General features: G+C 40.7%; 1 protein-coding gene and 4 non-coding genes across 5 annotated transcripts in view; 1 reads left to right on the top strand and 4 right to left on the bottom strand.

Moving 5' to 3' along the window:
- The first annotated feature begins 292 nt into the window (after positions 1-292).
- The window catches only part of m1ap (meiosis 1 associated protein), a 49,012-nt gene continuing 34,698 nt past the window's right edge, over positions 293-14,606 (top strand). The window contains exons 1-3 of the mRNA XM_008286883.1: positions 293-550; positions 727-924; positions 7,253-7,424. Of these exons, the coding sequence (XP_008285105.1) occupies positions 293-550; positions 727-924; positions 7,253-7,424 (628 nt within the window). The remainder of the gene's footprint in view (positions 551-726; positions 925-7,252; positions 7,425-14,606) is intronic.
- Positions 1,250-1,321, bottom strand: trnaa-ugc (transfer RNA alanine (anticodon UGC)). Its single transcript has one exon. It is a non-coding gene; the product is annotated as a tRNA-Ala (tRNA).
- trnaa-ugc (transfer RNA alanine (anticodon UGC)) lies at positions 1,793-1,864 on the bottom strand. The gene has a single exon. It is a non-coding gene; the product is annotated as a tRNA-Ala (tRNA).
- On the bottom strand, positions 2,148-2,219 carry trnaa-ugc (transfer RNA alanine (anticodon UGC)). The gene has a single exon. It is a non-coding gene; the product is annotated as a tRNA-Ala (tRNA).
- Positions 2,505-2,576, bottom strand: trnaa-cgc (transfer RNA alanine (anticodon CGC)). Its single transcript has one exon. It is a non-coding gene; the product is annotated as a tRNA-Ala (tRNA).

The following is a 14,606-nucleotide window of genomic DNA, read 5'->3' as shown; positions in this document are numbered from 1 at the left end:
GGTCCTCAACTAAAATTAATTCAGTGCTCACTTTTTCATATTCGCCTCCTCAGAAGTAAACCTGAGGTATTTGAAAATCAAATTATTTATAAGCTGGTTTCTTAATTGACCACGTAGCCCAGTTATTTGATAATTTGTTATTTTCTTTGTAGAGTTGTGCTGATGATTAGGACAAAGATAATGTGCTTTGTAGTAAGTCTTGTTGACTGTAAGAACCCAGCAATGGTGTGTCATCACGGTTCTGTTTTTTCATTTCATGTTGTTCATCTTTGTTTCTTATGTCCAGGTGCTTATGGACAACAGAAAGAGGCCAGCAGCTTCCTCCAACTCTGGGAGTTTGGTTTTCTGGTCGTCCTCATTTCCACGGCAACCAGCCAGGGTCCTGATTGTGGACGCTCTGCCACCCTGGTGGTCAGAAACCTGCACGGTGCTTTGTGATGCTCTGGACAACTTCCTGTCCCTGGCCTGTACCCTGGACGGGCCCTGCAGGATACCACTACTTAGCCTGTACGCCATCAGCAGGCAGCAGGAATGTCTACTGCCATTTGTGGTAAGATAGATGAAGGTGACACATTTCTAAAAGCGATGGAAAACACATTATCTTCCTCTTATTATTGCTGTCTCTTGTACTTTATATATCACCCCTGGTTCCGTTGCTGCTTTTTGTCATCCACATTATCTCTCACTTTTATCCCCTTTTCGGTTCCTGTCGCTTTCTATTTTCAGCAAGTTCGCAGTAACTTGGCCAGGCTGCATTCCTGCGTTGAGGAGCTGAGGTCTATTCCAGGTGAAGGTTGTATCAGAGGAGCAGCCAGAGGAGGTGATCTGCTGCGACAGGCAGTGCTGGACAGTCTGCAGCAGTATAAACAGTACATCAGACATACCAGCGCTGGCAGCCAGACCAGCAACAATATATCTGTGGAGGTGAGCAAAGATAGACCTTCTATATATACAACAGGAAAACTATTTCCTTTGGAAGTCACATGTTGTAAATCATCGGTGTTGGTGAACGCATTGTCCTGAGAATGAGGCTGCTGGTTACGTGACTTTTTACTTTCCTATTGTGCTGGTGCCTATAGTGGCAATAAAACTGATGCTACAGCTCACAATACATTTGTATATAATTAACACATGTACAAAACTACTGACTAGTTAATTAACCAGATGGGTGCTTAAAGGCATACATATAAGCTTTATGTTCAGAATAAAACTATTGCTGTTAAACCACTCAGTGCTTTCTGCCAGGCAGTGGAGATGCTGGGGATTGAACCCAGGGCCTCTTACATGCAAAGCAAGCGCTCTACCACTGAGCTACATCCCCCTTGAGCAGGGCTACAGTTTTCAGAGAAAAGATGCTTAAGTGCAGTTTTAGTCAGCAAAAATCATGTGGACTGGAGTCATGCACAGCCTGATTACTCTGCTGAGTCTTGGAGTACGTCCACACTAATGCCTTCTCATGTAAATGCACAGGGCATGCACGTGCTGGTGTCAACAGAAAGCAGAGAGTTGGTTGATTATTGATAGAGTCATGTGATAGGGGCGTGATGAAACAGGGAACAATAGGCAAGGACCCGGGGATCAAATGTTGGTATCTGCGTCATTGATTGGTAAAGTCTCAGTTTCTCCATGTTTACATAGCAACACTGCAAATGGAGTTTCTCAGTATCTTCACTCTGGAGGAAGTTTTACAGAAGCTGTGTTGGTATGTGGACGTATGGCCAAAATGCAGAAAAATAAAAGGCCTCCATTCTGTCCTTTAGACCATGATTTCATAAATTTGTAAAGTTAAACATGGAGATCCTGGGGATTGAACCCAGGACCTCATACATGCAAAGCACACACTCTACCACTGAGCTACATCCCCTTCTATCTTACATCCTCATGACTAGAACAAACCACCTGGACAGCATTACCTGGTTTTTGTTTCAGTTGGTAAATAACACGTAGAAAGAAGTCACACTGAGACTCTTCTGAGTTACAGATGAATAAACTCTGTCCTTTACTTCTATTCATGACCACCTATAGTCAGTTTTATTGTTGTGCTGTATAAGATACACTTAAAGGTCTTATAGAAGAGAATTGACCACACGGAGCTGTATTACTTCTGAGTATGTAGATAGGGTAAATAACTTTGACAAGAGAAGAAGTGGAGATGCTGGGGATTGAACCCAGGACCTCATACATGCAAAGCATGCGCTCTACCACTGAGCTACATCCCCTTATAGCTTATGTCCTCACGACTATTAGAAAACATTCCAGAGAGCACTACCTGGTTTTGCTTTTAGTTGGTGAACAACACGGAGAAAGAAGTCAGACAGAGACTATTGACTCTTCTGAGTTACAGATGAATAAAGTTCCATTCTGTCCTTTACTTCTATTCATGACCACCTGTACTCAGTTTTATTGTTGTACACTTCAAGGTCCTGTGGAAGAGAAGTGAACACATGTGGCTGCATTACTTCTGAGTATGTAGAGAGGGTAAACAGCTTTGACAAGAGAAGACGTGGAGATGCTGGGGATTGAACCCAGGACCTCATACATGCGAAGCATGCGCTCTACCACTGAGCTACATCCCCACATTTTAAAGTAAGAGATGTCTCGATTTGTGTCTCGATGGTTACCTGCTAGTTTCTCTGCTGAGTCGCTGCAGTTTTTCATGGTGAACATTTTGTGTTTCTTGCCTTTCGTTTACATGAAGAGGCAGTTTTGAATCTCTGGGTTTTTGAAAAATCTGTTTGAAGATATTGAGAAACTCTCCCTCCCTCCCTCCCATTTCCCAGTTTGTTCATCCTTATTTCCTTTTCTCAACTCCTCTCCTCGTGTCTTAGTCCCTCCTACTAGAGATGTGAGCGGAGGAAGAGACACGAGGAGGGAGGAGTTGATGCATTTAACAAAATGAGACATCTTTTCCTCAGAGCTGTTGTTTCAAAGCGATGTTAGTTAAATGTGTCATGTGGCACAGCTGCATCATCTTTCCATTGTTTCCTTATAGCCTGCTGCTATATTTTGTGATCTGTGTCAGTTGGGCAAAACAGTGTTCATAATAACTTACAGTATATATTTACTTTCAATTCAACTCACAGCGTGGTATAATGTGACAAGAATGTGTTGACGTCATACTTTATTCTTTGTATTTCACACACACACAGGTACAGTGAAGTAGAAAAGAGATGGGACATATATATTATATACACTCATTAGTCAGTCCTGCTTGTGTGTTACGCCTCTTTTATGTCATGGATGCAGAAAAGACTCCCTCAAGAATAGATCTGTCTCCTCCACCCTTGATACTTGACCCTTAATGCATTTTAGAAATTGAGACGCCCTTCATGATGCCATGTTAAGATTGATTTCTGGTCATGGGCCAGAGGATGGTGGACAGAGGAGACGAGGAGAATGAAATAGTGAAATGACGTAAGCCTTCCATTTCCAGTGTTAATGTGTAGAAAAGGAAGAACGGTTGATGGCTTGTAATGTCAGAGTGTGTGCTGTTGTGTCCTTTGTTTACATGACGCAATTCTGTGTGGCCAAAATAGTACCAACCTTGCTCACAGGACAAGTTCACACATAAATGTACTCCTTCCCTGTACTGAGTAACATGGTTATCAGAATCAGGCTGCACATATCACATGATTCCCTCCTTTTTTGAAGCAGTAGTGACTTTTCTCAAGTTGACTTTAGGGTCATATCATCTCCTGTGGGTTTGGAATGTCCTCGACAGCACTTTGGTCGTGTTTTCGCAGACAACGGAGGAAAAACTCAATTTTAAAAACCACCTGTGTATGTGTAGACTTGGATAAGTGATACCTGCCAGCAACACAAACAGCAACTGTTGTGTAGAACATAAATACAGGTTTGTGATTATGGTTGTGCTGTGTGGCTGAATATTTCTGAAAATGAGCGACTAGAGGTGACAGAAAAATGAGTAACCTTACAGAAATGCCATCTTCGTATGGACACAAGACTCAGTAAATGACTTGATCAGTTTAGTGAATATATTATCTTTATCTAACAAAACCTCTCTGAGTCAAGTAATGTTGTAACAGCAATGATTCCCAGCGTGCAAAGCTGTACAAGCACATTCTTGGGATTTTTTTCGCAGCACTGTGCCTCTAGGACAAAAAAAATAACCTGTCTGAACATGAAATTAGATATAAATAAATATATATGTAGAAAAAATATAAATAACATTCGGTAATGACTTCTGTCAGTTTTGAACACTTTTTGAAGCGTTAAACACAAAGTCATTTCCTCCAAACATTTGCCTGTTTCTTTCTCTCCACATCCATTATGAAGGAGCATCTCTGGAGCCGCAGACCAGCTCAGACTGAATAGATCCCTTTTGATATTCAAGCTTTGTACTTCATGCTAATGTAGAGAAGAGGTTCCACTTATACCTGTTAAATAAGCTCTTCTCGGGTCCAATTCAGCGTATTTAGCAGCTGCAAAAAAACATATTGGATTAGGAATCTCATTAGCATGTTTTTAAACGGTCTCTTTTAACAGTCCGTTTTAGTGGGTGAGAACTACGGTCCACTTAAAATAAGCTCATGCACATTTCAAATGCAGCAAATGGCCTTTATTCATCTGCTACTGAGCCATCTGGCTGGAAAGAGTTGCAGAAGCGTTTTCAGTGCTCCCCTGCTATCACTATTAAACGGCACTGTAGAACATATTAAAACCCATTTCCTCACTGAGTTTTGCACAGTCCATTTCTCAGGCAAATCTTGGTCTAATTGGTTTCCACTCACTGATGGACTTGTTTCATTACAAGTGGAGGATTTTGTTGACATCAATAAAAGATCATAGCCACCGCTTGGATGTAGAAAACTCATAAAACTATTAATTTGTCTTTATGTTCTATAATTCAGAACCAGCTGTTGGCTAATATTCTGCAAAATTGTTCGACTTAAAACTTGAGGAATGAATATGTTTTGTATTCCAGCAAATGGCAAAGTTTATGGGAAAAGGACTATTAGCTAGCTTTACTGTAAGCATCTAATTTGTTCATTGTAAATGTAGGACAGATGAGGCGCCAGCTGAGAAATGAGCCAGTGGCTGCCCTTGTTGTTGAGCTTCAACGTGTCCTCTGGACACGAGGCTGTGAATTGTTGATGAGGATTTCTCAAATCCAGCCAGCTTCTTTAGGAGGCTCTGGACAGACGATTACACTAAGACCCACTGTTTCTGACAGCGGCAGATATGAATAGCACTATTAGGAGACACTAAGCAGAGACATGGGCCTGTGTATGTGAGTCTGTGGGTGTGTGCAGATCCACGAATACAATACATGTTTTCTTTCATGTACACGATTCCAGCATTCATGCATGTCTTCTCCTTGATGATGTGCATCAGGCTTCTACTTTTGGCTAAACAGCCGGAAGCAGAGACCAGAACTCATGAATAATCCTATTATAATCATCATTTAGTGCTACTGTTAATGCGATTCAGTTGGGTGCTCCACATCACTCTAATGTTAGTTTATCTCTTCTTTCCATTAGGAATGTAAATACGGCAGGAAACTAATTTCATCTCTTTCCATTATCAGATTTTTGTGCTTGTTTTAAGATGTTGGCTTTTGTGCAAATGTAATGCAGAAAGCTTCACTACCAAAAAAAGAATGGCTAAGTGAAAACATTCAACAGTGTGTTACCAGTACTTCTGTTCATTTAGTAAGAATGTTATCTCAGTTATAGAAAACATGATCATGAGGTAAAAATAAAGTTACAGCCATTGTTTTCCCATTAACATGGGACTTTACAGTGTGTCTAAGTGCAGAGTTGAATCATCATAACTATGTGGTATTCCTCTTTCCTGTTGGAGTTGTAATTGGCTTTACTGGGAATGGGACAGCGGCTCTTACATCATGCATTCAATTTAGTAACTGTAATTTACTCTGTCACCTCCCCAAAGTACATGAGAAACAGCACAGTCAGACACAAAGAATGCTTTGCGGTGGTGGTGATGTTGTGTTCTCTTCCTGTGATGTTCCATGAAGCCAGCTGGAACAGCTCAGAAGTGAAAGAGTTTTGGAAAGAGTTTACAGGGAGGAACATCAATGGGGCTTAATAATAATACAATTAAAAGTGATTGTGTTTGTTTTAGTGTGGTGGTGGTGGAGGGGCAACAGTGTTGGTTTACATCAACAGAAGACAAGAGGCAGACGTTCGTAGCAGGACACATGAGTCTAAAAGGCAAGGATGGAGCTTTCAGTTAAACTTTACTGGTTCAGGTGTGGCATGAATGTTCACGGTAATTTGGTTTTGGCTGCATCTGATCTCTCAGTTAACTAATTTGGTCAGATTTCAATTCATGGACTCTACCTGCCAGCTTTATTCGTCCAAATGAAGGAGTGTTTAAAGTTTATGAAATACTTGTAACCTGGTTATTTTATGCTGATATGATCACAGCAGACCAATGTGCACTGCCCATATTCATATGGTTTCTACAGCAGCTGGTGATCCAAGTTCGCCTTGCGTTGTTAGATGATCTGCCATGTTGGTTGTTGATGATCGACAAACTTCTATTTGCAATGTTTACACTCAACTTTTTGACCATCTGTTTTACCAAAATGCAGGCAAACCTATGTCATTTTTTGTTTCTCTTTCATTCAGCAAATGTAAATGCTAAAAAAGTTTCCCCATAGCAGCCTCCATTAGTATAGGTGACTTTGAAGTTGTAAAAACATGGTGATGTTCACAAATAGTCTGTTCCCCTGCCACCTAGAATCCTTGATTCACCCTGGAAGGCCGTTGATGTTGCACTTTTCTCACCCGCGATTCTCCAACCAAAGAGAGTTTCGTTGGATGAAAGCATATCAACGAACCCATCGACCAGTCGACTCGGATTCTTCAGTTCTGCTATTCTTAGCTTTCAGAGGACGATTCTCAGTCGTTTCAGAGACTGCTGACTTTTTGCCTTGTTGCACACTGAAGTCAACTTTCCCTTTGATTAAAACTTAAAGTCTTAAATACCTAAAGCTAATGAAATGCCAATGTTTGTACTCCTCAGAGGAGCACTTGTTCTCTTATTGATCCTTGCTGCTGCCAAAGACTTGGGCCTTAAAAATTATTTCCCAGTAAAGATCATTCTTGCGGGGGCTATTCTTTCTCTTTTTTCTTTGATCCTTTTGTTGTCTTTTATCTTTTTCTTCTGCAATTTTCATGCCATTCTGTGTGTCTCCATCTGGATCCAACCCTTCTGCATAGATCATTTTTTATTTTTTTTCTACCTCTTCTTGTTTTATTCCCAGGTTACCGTGGTGACCAGCCAGCCAGGTCGCGGCACGGTCCGTCAGTTGGAGACGGGGCTCAAACATGCAGACCTGATGTCACTGAAGCGGCTCCTGGTCGTGCAGATTAAAAGTGGAGGAGACTGGGATCAAGACACTCCCTCACCTGAGGCCACACATGCTGAGACTGAAGGTAGGAGACACATATGAAGATGCAGACCAGATTAGAACACATACTTACCCCAACAATTCAGTTAATACACTGCTGCAGTACATGTAACTCCATTTGAACCAACAAGGAGATAGCATTAATAAACACTCAAAGAACATGAAGGATGTCTGCTATCTATATCCTGAGCAGACTTGACTCCCCCGCACTTTCCACATACTTTATTCCTTGTGCTTTCTGTGGAGTTGCGTAGCGCTGACCCATTTATAACAACTGTATTTTTACTGCTTTCATCATATTTTCAGCACTCAAGACTCATGTCACAATTTATAGAACCTTGGCTACAATCCAGACATTTGCCAATCCTCTCACAGAGCCTAATTTCATAATCACACGTCGTGTTTTTTTTGCAATTACACGACGGTTCCAGTGATGTGGTCGGAGTAAGTAGAGAGCGCAGTGAGGAATGAAGGGGAGGAGAAAGTGAGAAAGAGAGATTAAAGGCGGAAAGAATAATGAGAGCAAGTTTAAGAGAGAGGAGTGAAGACTTTCTTGTAAAAATATTTATGCAGCATGTGAAATATTTATTCCATGGTGATAAATCATTATCAGTGGAAGACACGACTGAGCTGACTGTAACTTTGTTTTTCTCAGAAGTGTGTGTGTGTGTGATGTCGGAAACATTGTTCTAATGATGCTGTTAGTGTTAACTCACCTGACACAGTTGTATCACTTATGTAACGCTGCTTCCAAGCTTCCCCTTCAACTGCTTTTACATAACAGTTAAAGAACAATCTGTTTACTTTGTTCTAATTTTTGAACCTTTACCCTCGCTCCACCTCGGAGTCAATGTTGGCATTTAAAGCTGTTCAGTCCTTGTAAAACTGTAGGGGCAGTCAGATGAAAGAGGGGCGAGCAGATTGTGTGCATTTGAGTCTCCAGGAGTCACGAGGTGAGCGTCCTCGAGTCCTTCGTCTTTATTGTATTCATCAATCAAAATGAGAGATACTTATTCCTGTCCCTCCCCAGCATGTGATAAAATCGCGACGGCATTCAACACAGAAATGTTTGGAACGGAGCCTTGGAGACACGGTTTTGTAGTTACCACAGTTTGATGTTTGAGTTTGATGAGGCCTACACCCTTTTAGCTGCTGCAATGCCACTGGGAATAGATCACTGTGTTCCTCCACGCCGCTGTTTTCTTAGAACTGTTTATAGCGCCGAGCGTTTGAAACATGATAGTCACTCAGGCTTGTTGATACTACAGCTTCCACCCTCGTAATTATGTCAATACTAGCGGTGCTACCAGACCGCTGATGTCCCACATAAAGATGTTTTATTAGAAATGATTCTTTCCGCAGTGGAGAAAACACGAGTGTTGCTACCATAACATTTCCATGCGCAGTGTTGTTGGTTCCACTAGTGTTTGGGTGGCGTGTCGCGTAGATTTTCTGGAAATCATGGGTGTGCTCATGCCTATTGATTAATAGCCGTGTCAGTGCGATGGTTTCTGTAACCATTGTTTTTCTCATAAATACAAATTGTTTCAACTTCTTGGTTTCAGAACACATAAATATATAACATTAACATAAAGTAGATATGATCTTAACCTTCGGATTATACAGCCTGTTTGCATGATAAATAGTCTCTTCAATGCAGTGGTGAAATATGAGCCTTTATTTAAAATGGGGGGCAACACAACAATGTGAAAATACTCAACTGGAAAAAAATAAAAAAAAAGGTCCTGCATTAGTGCATTAGTTTCAGCAGCAAGATGTAATAAAAGTAGTAAAGTAAAAGGAGTGGTTTCATCTTTCTGACTGATCAAATCAAATCAAGTTTATGTCATTTTGCTGTACATACAGGCAAGATGAGAGAGCGTTTCTTCAGGATCCAATAACTTAAAGCAATTTAAATAAACAAGTGTTTGCATATCTGGATCAGCGGTTCAGCATTCTGACAGCTTGTGGAATTAAGCAGTTGATCATTCTGGAGGTTCTTCCTTTAATGCACCGGAAATGTTTGCTTGATGGCAGCAGTTCAAACAGTTTATGGAAAGGGTGTGAGGAGTCCCTGACAATGTTCAGTGCCCTGCTCCTGCAGCGGCTCTGGAGAAGTTCTTGGACAGAGGTGAGGGAAGCTCTGATGACCCTCTCAGCTCCTCTAACGATCCTCTGCAGGGCTTTTCTGTCTGACATACTGCAGCTGGAGGACCATGTTGAGATGCAGTATGTCTCTCCACCACACCTTATGATGTGTTATTATGGATGACAGAAGAAAAAACTAAGTCCTGATGCACAAATCTGTGTTCAGTTTTTTGACCTTTTTCCTGATCTCTGATTTTTGGTGTGATGTTGAATCAGCTGAAAATTTATGAAGAGAAAATCACTATTTGGTGGAACTGTTGTGACTCCATCTACACATTGTAAGAAGGAAGGTTGGTTTAGTTTTAAACTGTGAATTTTGAAGCTTAGAATGCCATCTATTGTGTAGCATTATCATCTTTAAAGTAAATGAAGCTGTCAGATGAATACAGTGGGGTAGAAAGCACGTTATTTCCCTCTGAGATGTAGTGAAGTGCAAGTACACAGTAGCATAAAAAGGAAAGTGCAACTACCTCAAACTTGTAATTGAGCACAGTGCTGGAGTAGCTACACTTTCTCACCACTGCCTGAATGCACTACGTTTCACTCTTTGACATTGCTCCGAGTAAAACCTCAAACATTTTGGATCAAATTCCGTAAGAATCAAAAGGGAACAGGGTCAGCAGCGCTGCATCCAAGATCTACACTGACCTCAGAGGTCGTCTGGCTGGAAACCGAAGCAGACTTAAATCAAAGATAAGAAGTTTAACTGTCTCGCCAGTATGAATTCTACTCAGACTTCCTAAATGCTCGAAAATATCCGCAGTTGTGTTTAAAATCAGTTCGGTCTCTACTGTGGAAGAACACGAGGGTGTTGACTAAAAACAAAGAGAGTTCAGAGACTCGCTGTCGGGGTGAGACCCACAATGACGAGCTGCTCAGAAACGGCAGCTCGCTGAGAGACACTTCTGTTTTATTGTGACTCTCCATTTATTCGCTGTGGTTGTGAAAAGTGACATGTGAATAGTGCAGCAATCCTAAGATTGAGGAAACAATGTTGATTCTGGGAATGTTCTTGAATATAGGCGTGTCACATAGCAGCAGACTATTTGTTTTAGCTGTCTGAGTTAGTTCTTCCACTGAGAGCAGTATGTTACAGTAAGTGGGTGTATCCATTTTTTGGTTTTATACCAAAGAGAGATTTGCAAAAGCCATAACTGATTATTTCACTCAATCTCTCTTTTTCTCTCATCATCATCGTCATCATCATCGTCACTGAGTGGTTGAAGCAGTGTGGACAATTTGGTTGATTGTAACTTCTACAAAGTACTTTCTTATCTTGGTTTTATGTTAAAAGTTAGCTTCACTTTGCATCCAAACTTTTCGTTCAGTGAGGTGTAATGCACATAAAAGTCATGACTCGAGCTTCCTGGCGATGCTTTTAGGTTGTCTGTGCGACGGCGTGTTAGATAAAACTAATTTACATCAAATCTAGTCATGATTACAACCTGCATAAAGACCTGCATCCGTCTCCACACCTATTACTCCTGTTTGAATTACTCATGAGCCTGTCGCTGAATGAATATATTAATATCTGGGTGTGTTGATGTCTATGCAATGCAATCATGACATCGATATTAACATACCTGTGCAAAGATATGTTAATATGTCCCGAAAAAAGCGGACGAGAAGCTGTGTAATTATGCGTGCTACATATTTGAAAAAGTTATCAGCATGCAGACGGTTGTAATTCTTTGTATGTGGGTGTGGAGCAGTCGTCTCCTGACATCGGTACCGGCCTCCCTCCACTGGCTCACTGTCTGTTTCATGATAGAGTTTTTTGTTTGTTTTAGTTTTAAATAGGTTTGCAGCACTTTTATTAGCAAAACTCTTACACTATCAGTTTATGTTTCCATGCGAGAGCTGCTCAGGCTTTAGAAACTTGCTGATTAAGACTTTTTTATCTTTTAATTTTCCTATTATTTGATTGGATTTCACTTTTAGTCATTGGGTTTTATGATTTGAACTGTACAGCACTTTGGTTTAACTCCTGTTGCTTTATAAATAAATTAGACTTATTTGTACATAGCTAAGTAATGATGTAATGAAGACGGATCAAATTCTGTCTTTACTCATTTCTTTGCCTATTTTCAACCTCTAGCTTTGCAGTGGAGAAAGTCACACACGTCTTTTCTTAACATAGACCTACCACGAATCCAAATACTTAGCAGAGCTTACCCTTGCCCTCTGCACCAATGAGTAATCCGTTTTTTGGGAGAGGCAAACAGTCTTCTCATTTGCCACCTTTGCAAGCAGACTACCTTATGTGAGTAATTTTTTCTATTAGGCACTAAACACGTCATTGTCCCAATGTCCGTGCCACCACAATGGTCTGTTGTTGCCAGATTCCAGACAATCTGCCTTACAAGATTAGAGACATGCAAAAACAGAATTTTTGCACATCATCTCACAATATGGAATGTTTTTTATATATATATTTAAAGGCTGATCTGCAAGTATTATCATACTAGGCGATGCAAGATCTGGATAGCCTTGACTGCTCTGAAAAACAATAAGATACAACATTAATAGATAGTCCTTGTAATGGTCAAGATAAGAGCTTAAAAGTACAAGTAGTGAAATCTAAGTATGTAGTCAAAGGGTAAAGGTTGAGGTGAGGACTGAAGGTCAGAGGCTGGGAAATGCTTTCAGACAGCGATAGTCCTCGTAAGTATAAAAATACAAACGTGTGTGAAAGTGTCTGAGGGCCAACGCCTTGATTAGCATCCTGTTTTTGTTGAAACTCCACCAGTGCATCCTTGAATCCAAAGTGCGTTCTGTAATTGTACAGCCGAGCACCAGGGAGAAGATGCAGAAATGGGTCACAGAGCGAGAGGAGCAGAGTGAGACGGAGACGGGGATGATTATGGCACCAGTGGTTTTGGGTTTCGTCTTCACGGCTCAACAGCCAAGTTGTTGACTGAAGTCGAGACAACAAGCCGTCCCACAGGGCATGCGGCAGTTCCTTTGGGATAATCAGGGACAAAAACCATTCATTTTCACGCTTGTGATTGACGAGCGAAAAACTTAATTGCGTTGTTTTTCATTAGCGACAAAGTAATATTCAAATGAAACAAATCTAATCTGTGAACGCTGCAACACTCTGCCACTAATGGAGCATTTTGTGATGACGAAGTTGCTCATTTGATGAATTATACTGAAATGTTGATGATCTTATATCAATGCTATCTGCCATATTAAACCGCAAACAAGTTCAAATGTCGTACAGCTTGTAATCAAACATGAACGACAAGTGTGTATCAAGAGCTGCATCTATTCTCAGAAACCACTTCAGTGAGATCTTTCGCAATATTTTCAATTTTGAAAAAGAATTTTGACATTCTAATTCACATTTGCTGCAAGGCATAGTAGCTTTAACTACTTTTTTTTTCTTTTTACAGGATATTGCATCAAAAGTCAGACAGAAGGTTGTCTGCCAGGCGCAGTGCAGCCTTTTTATCATTTGAGATATAGCTTCTCCACTAATAGACAGGGAAGGGCTTCTTTCTTTTTTTATTATCAGTGATGAAACAGAGGTCAGCGTTTGATGAATGTCAAAGCAACTGTGCTATCCAACATTTTAACAAGACTATAACTAGGCTGTCAGCTCCATGAGGCTTCTCTTTCTATACATTAAAGCAGGTGTAACGCTCGCATGTTCGCCATTGTAAATTTGCTTTTTGGCCTAACTAACCCCTGCAATCCAGCCATCCCTGCAACCACAGCTAAAATTATAACCAAATAGCCAAAAGGTGATGCTGTGATGAGCAGGGAAAACAAGGTTGTTACTGATTTCCCTGAGGCGCCATACATACTCTGCAGGTCCTGACGTAGTGTGTTTAATCTCTGTTGACCTCCTTTAGCACGTCCTGTTGATGCAATTAATTAAGCAGTCACTTTACGGCTGCTGGTTTCACAGCTGTCATTTTCAGAAATGGTCAGCCCTCAGTGACAAGAGGAGAATAAAAAAGGAGGTGAAAGAACAGAGGACAAAAGAGAGGGAAGGAGGGAATGACACTTTTTACAAAGAAGAGCAAGGGGTGGAAGCAGAGAAAGACAGAGAGACAGAAAAATCTATAGATATTCAAGGAATGACAGCCCAGATAGTGAAGAACACAATACAGGAAGTGTGACAGATAGGTGTTGAATACAGTATCAATCAGTGGTCAGAAGCTCTCTGGCCTTGTTTGAGATCATGAAGATGGGGTGACGTCGCCAAACCCAAGTAGACTTTTGGTGGCCCGCCTCTTTTGCATTTTATGTGACTGTGTCTCCTCCTTGTCACTCAGGGAACATTGCCTCAACTGCTAGAAAGTTTCCTCAACAAGTCTTCAGCCTCATGTTCAAAAAAGTGGACAGGAGGCAAAGGTGTACCGACTATTGACATATGGACATACACAGGCCGCACTTGTCTAGAAGCTGTAGGTGTCCACGTTGTAACATAAGATATTTACACAGAAAGATTTTTTTTACTTTTAATTAAATATGTACTGGTAGCATACACAAATACGTACCGTAAATGCTTTTTTCCGAACAGTGCCTGTAACACGGCTGGTTAAAAAAATAAAAAATACAGTCGCCTACCAGGAAAAATCATTGATCACTATCTTCATCTTCCTCCTGCGCACTAAAACCACTAAAGTTCTTCAGTGTCGGATTTGAACAGCCTTAGAATTACTTCATCAAACACTTCCTCAGTCTCTCTTTCGTTGTCGCTCTCAATGTTACTTTCATCTTGAGGCAAATTCGTAAACATCCATAAATTAGTCGCATCATTGTTTAAGCCGCAGTGTTCAAAGAGTGTGAAAAAAGTAGGGGCTTGTCGTCCAGAAATTACGGTAATTAAGGCCTTGTCCACACTAATACAGAGATTTAAGTCATTCAAACTCAGATTTTTTTCAAATACCTTCTAAAGTGAAGATTGTAAAACACGACAGTTATGTGTATCTGTGTGGACGTGTAAGTGAAACTCAATTTGTGCATGCACATTGTTGCTTTATTTAATGAGCATGTGGCTGAAACAACAACCATATTGAATATGTATCAGTTTCTTTATGTTTGA

Source organism: Stegastes partitus, unplaced genomic scaffold (genome assembly GCF_000690725.1).
Source record: "Stegastes partitus isolate 25-593 unplaced genomic scaffold, Stegastes_partitus-1.0.2 Scaffold474, whole genome shotgun sequence".
NCBI classification, from domain to species: Eukaryota; Metazoa; Chordata; class Actinopteri; family Pomacentridae; genus Stegastes; species Stegastes partitus.
This window is presented reverse-complemented; position numbering and strand designations above follow the sequence as displayed.